Source organism: Alexandromys fortis, unplaced genomic scaffold, assembly GCF_014885135.2.
Source record: "Alexandromys fortis isolate MF-2015 unplaced genomic scaffold, M_Fortis_MF-2015_v1.1 scaffold_523, whole genome shotgun sequence".
NCBI classification, from domain to species: Eukaryota; Metazoa; Chordata; class Mammalia; order Rodentia; family Cricetidae; genus Alexandromys; species Alexandromys fortis.
Window position 1 is genome coordinate 27,988 of NW_026068438.1, and position 5,233 is coordinate 33,220.

At 35.2% G+C, this 5,233-nt stretch overlaps 1 protein-coding gene across 1 annotated transcript; it reads left to right on the forward strand.

Annotated features, from left to right (window-relative positions):
* The first annotated feature begins 234 nt into the window (after positions 1-234).
* On the forward strand, positions 235-1,221 carry LOC126495699 (olfactory receptor 4K15). The gene has a single exon (XM_050133297.1). It carries the CDS (start codon positions 247-249, stop codon positions 1,219-1,221), a length of 975 nt encoding a protein of 324 aa, XP_049989254.1. The 5' UTR covers positions 235-246.
* The last annotated feature ends 4,012 nt before the right edge of the window (positions 1,222-5,233 follow it).

Here is a 5,233-nt window from a genome sequence, read left to right on the forward strand (position 1 = left end):
ATACAAAAGTCATTCTCTGGGTTTGTTTTTGAAAGTGAATTAAGATTTCAAGGTTTTATAATTAGATCTATGCAATATTTTATGGGAGTGGTCATGCAATTTTGAATAACTCCATGGATAAAAACACAAAAAGTACAATCTTTGAAATATGAGCTATAATTGAGAAAGAATGCCAAATTTATTTAATTGATTGATTTCTCTTCTGATTCTACTCAGACAACCAAAGACAAATCTCTTCCAAAGTCAATGAATGAGACAAATTACTCTCGGGTGACAGAGTTTGTGCTGTTGGGCCTGTCAAGTTCAAAGGAGCTCCAGCCGTTCCTCTTTCTCCTATTTTCACTGCTGTACCTAGCAATTCTGCTGGGAAACTTCCTCATTATCCTCACAGTTACTTCAGATTCCCGACTTCATACCCCCATGTACTTTCTGCTTGCAAACTTATCGTTTATAGATATATGTGTGGCCTCATTTGCTACACCCAAAATGCTTGCTGACTTTCTGTCTGAACGGAAAACTATCTCGTTTGAAGCCTGCTTGGCTCAGATTTTTTTTGTTCATCTGTTTACTGGTGGTGAGATGGTACTTCTTGTATCCATGGCCTATGATCGCTATGTTGCAATATGTAAGCCTCTCCACTACATGACAATCATGAGTCGCCGAGTGTGTATTATTCTGGTCATCATCTCCTGGTGTGTGGGTTTCATCCATACAACTAGCCAGCTGGCATTCACTGTTAATTTGCCATTTTGTGGTCCTAACCAGGTGGACAGTTTTTTCTGTGATCTCCCTCTGGTGACCAAGCTAGCTTGCATAGACACTTACGTTGTCAGCTTACTAATAGTTGCAGATAGTGGCTTTCTCTCCATGAGCTCATTTCTCCTCTTGGTCGTCTCCTACACTGTGATTCTCATTACAGTTAGGAATCGCTCCTCTGCTAGTATGGCCAAGGCCCGCTCCACCCTAACTGCTCACATCACCGTTGTCATACTCTTCTTTGGGCCATGCATCTTCATCTATGTGTGGCCCTTTAGCAGCTATTCAGTTGACAAAGTCCTTGCTGTGTTCTACACCATCTTTACACCCATATTAAACCCAGTTATCTACACTTTGAGAAACAAAGAAGTTAAAGCAGCTATGTCAAAGCTGAGGAGTCGCTATCTGAAACCTGGACAGGTTTCTTCCCTGATTAGAAATGCTCTTTTTCTAGAAACAAAGTAAAATTACAGGACTGGCAGCATTTTTGTTTTTTCTCTGGAAATTTCCAAAGTGGAATTGATGGTATTTGTAAAGATAGTCATTATCATGTGGGGCTCTTTCAAGGCTTACTGTATAACTGATAGGGAGAACACATTACATGAAATTTTTTTAGAGACAGGGTTTCTGTGTAACTTTGGAGCTTTGGAGCCAGTCCTGGAAATAGCTCTTATAGACCTGGCTGGTCTCAATCTCATGGAGATCCTCTTATCTCTGCCTCCCGAGTGCTGGGATTAAATGAAAGTACCACCACCGCCTGGCTCATTTCATGAAATTTAATATTTTTTCAATTACTTTTGTTTTTTACTATTGTTTTATCTTCTTGCTTTAAAAATTATAATGGTTTTAAAGTAAAAGGCTGACTTTAATGTGAATGCAGTTATGACATTTATTGAACTGTAAATATACTTTTCTGTGTGTGGTTGGAAAATATAGTTTATATTCAAACTGTCAACTAAATTTATTGTTTGCAAAGAAAGAAATGCACCTAATAAAATAAGTTTTTCAAACAAAATAAAAGTGATCAATACTTGCTGCATTTTCTAGTTCTGTGTTCATTTTGTTTCTGACATAATACAGCATTCTGTGAATACCAAGTACTGACTCAAATTTAATGTTTAGTTATGTATTTTGCTTTCAATGGGTCCCAGCACAGAGTTACTATTCAGTACCAGGTCCTATAACACTTGGGTTTTATGTACAAAGTAATCTAATTATGTAGAAATGAATTACAACAGGTAAGGACATGAACAGATTCTTTGGACAACATCATGAGCAACATCAATTCCTGGATCAGAATCTTGCAATTTGTAAGCAACGCCTTAATATTGCTTGAAAAATAAATCCTCAGATGTTACTGAAGCTTTATAAGAGCCAATAGTTCTTTCTATGGGTTATCTAATGGCCATGTTACTAAAACTGCCCACAATTTATCAATTTACTGTTTCCAGCAATAAGCCCTAGAACTCATCATATGTTTTGCTTCTCCTTCTTGTTTGGCTGAGGCAGGTCCAAAGGCACCATCAAGTTGTATGAACAATTATTTCTGAAATAAGATATTATAAATTTGTCACATAAACACCTCTGCCTCCATTAAGATTAAAGAGCTCATGGATGAAATGCTATGCCCAATTGAGAGAAAAATAATTTTCATCCTCTGAAAGAGCTTTTGTACCTCTTTGTGTATGATAAGAAATAAGCTGTTACTATTTTGAAGCTTCATTCAATTAGACCAGAAATGCAAGGACAGAAGAACTTTCTATTATTATATGCACCAATGAATATTCAAATTTTGCTTAATATTCATCTTTGTATATGGAATTAGAATTAGCTAAAAGTTATTAAAACTATAGAAAACAGGAAATATTATGTCTCAATAACAATATCAAATGTCATAGAATAATTTCCATAAATCAGATGAGTGACCCATAATGAAGACAGACATAAATATCAGCAATGTTTTGTATCTTCATTATAGTGTAAGTTTTCTTTTACAGAATAGGCAACCAAAACAAGAAAAAGTAGAATTAACCGTCAACTGATAGTATTGTTTGTTCCCCAAGTGTACACACCAAACACACTTAGAAATATAACAGAAACCATGGTTTGGACTGTGAATATGTTTGAGTGCGTGGAGTTCACCTAAGTTCATTTGTTCCTGTTACTTCTGATGCCATTTACTTGGTCTATAATCAGAAGATACTGGAATCTGAAAACTTGTCATTTATTGGTGGTTAATCATTTCTGTCAAATTGATTCTTACATGTAGAATAGCTGTTCTTGGATTTTATTTCTGCTCTTCATAAATGTTCTCTTACTGCTTACACATGTAATGCTTAGATTGCCATTTGACTTAGTGAGTTTTACTTACAGAAATTGCATTCCACGGTGATTGCTTTGTCATGACACACATGAAAAGTGTGATACCATACTGTGATTTTACAGTGATAATATAAAAACTATGAAATTATTTTTTTTCATATTGACTTTGCCATTAAATAGCCATATGCTTTAAAGAACCACAAAGAAGTCAACATGGCAATTATACTCCTTTACAAATGAGAAACCCAAAGAGATAGATGCATTGAACTAAAATTTAGCATATGACAATGTTATCAATAACCAAAATGCACAGCTCCAACAAAAAAGAAAAAAAAACTTGTTTTCTCCAGCTATCATTCTTTGAGATCCACATGTGAATATTCTTTTTTATTGTTTTTGTTGAACCATATATTTTTATCCACTCCCCTCCTTTCTTCTCTCTTCCTCTTCTACCTCTCCCATAGTCCCCATACTTCCAATTTAATCAGGAGATCTTGTCTTTTTCTATTTCCCATATAGATTGGATCCATGTATGTCTCTCTTTTTTGTTTAGGTTCTCTGGGATTGTAAATTGTAGGCTGGTTTTTCTTTGCTTTATGTTTAAAAGCCTCTTATGTGTAAGTAGATATGACATTTGTCTTTCTGGATTTGGGTTACCTCACCCAACATAATGTTTTCTAAATCAATTAATTTGCCCACAAATTTCAAGATGTTAATTTTTTTTCTATGGTACAGTAGTGTTCCACTGTGTAAATGTACCACATTTTCCTTATCCATTCTTCAGTCGAAGGGCATGTAGGTTGTTTCCAGGTTCTGGCTATGACAAACAATGCTGCTATAAACATAGTTGTGCACATGTACTTGTACGATTGAGCATCCTTTGGATATATACCCAAAAGTTGTATTGCTGGATCTTGAGGAAGGTTGTTTCCTAATTTTCTGAAAAACCACCATACTGATATCCAAAGGGGCTGTACCAGTTTGCATTCACACCAGCAATGCAGGAGTGTTCCCTTTATCCCACAACCTCTCCAGCATAAATTGTCATCAGTGTTTTTAATCTTGGCCATTCTTACAGGTGTAAGATGAAATCTCAGACTTGTTTTGATTTGCATTTTTCTGATGACTAAGGATGTTGATAATTTCCATAATTGTCTTTCAGCCATTTAATATTCCTTGGTTGACAGTTCTCTGTTTAGGTTTGTACCCCATTTTTTATTGGATTATTTGTTCTTTTAATGACAAATTTCTTGAGTTCTTTGTATATTTTAGAGAACAGTCCTCTGTCCGATATGGGATTGGTGAAGATCTTTTCCCATTCTGTAGGCCGACTTTTTGTCTTGTTGACCATGTCCTTTGCTTTACAGAAGCTTTTCATTTTCAGGGGGTACCATTTTTTAATTGCTTCTCTCAGTGTCTGGCTACTGGGGTTATATTTAGAAAGTGATCTACTGTGCCAATGAGTTCAAGTGTACTTTCCACTTTCTCTTCTATGAGGTTCAGTGTGGTTGGATTTGTGCTGAGGTCTTTGATCCATTTGGACTTGAATTTTATGAATGGTGATAGATATAGATCTACTTTTATTTCTCTACATGTTGTTATCAAGTTATGCCATCACCATTTGTTAAATATGCTTCTTTTTTCCATTTTATATTTTTTGCTTCTTTGTCAAAAATCAGGTGTTCGTAGGTGTGTGGATGATATCTGGGTCTTTGATTCGGTTCCATTGGTTCTTCTGTCTGTTTTTATGCTAATACTGGACTGTTTTCAGTACTGTAGCTCTATAATAAAGTTTGAAGTCAGGATTGTGATAGCTCCAGAAGCTCCTTTATTGTATAGAATTGTTTTGGATATTCTGAGTTTTTTTTGCTTTTCCATATGAAGTTGAGTACTGTTCTTTAAAGGTCTGTGATGAATTTTATTGGGATTTTTATAGGTATTGCATTGAATCTATAGATTTCTTTTGGTAAAATTGCAATTTTTACTTTGTTAGTTAATTCCACCTACCCAAGATAATGGAAGATCTGGTGTCTTCTTCAATTTCTATCTTCAACGATTTAAAGTTTTTGTCAAACAGGTCTACCACTTGTTTGGTTAGAGTTACTATGGGATACTTTATGTTATTTGTGGCTATTGTGAAGGGTGATGCTTCTCT

What these genes read in the sequence shown, in the direction of transcription:
- LOC126495699 (XM_050133297.1), top strand. Translation starts at nt 247, where the DNA reads ATGAATGAGACAAATTACTCTCGGGTGACAGAGTTTGTGCTGTTGGGC.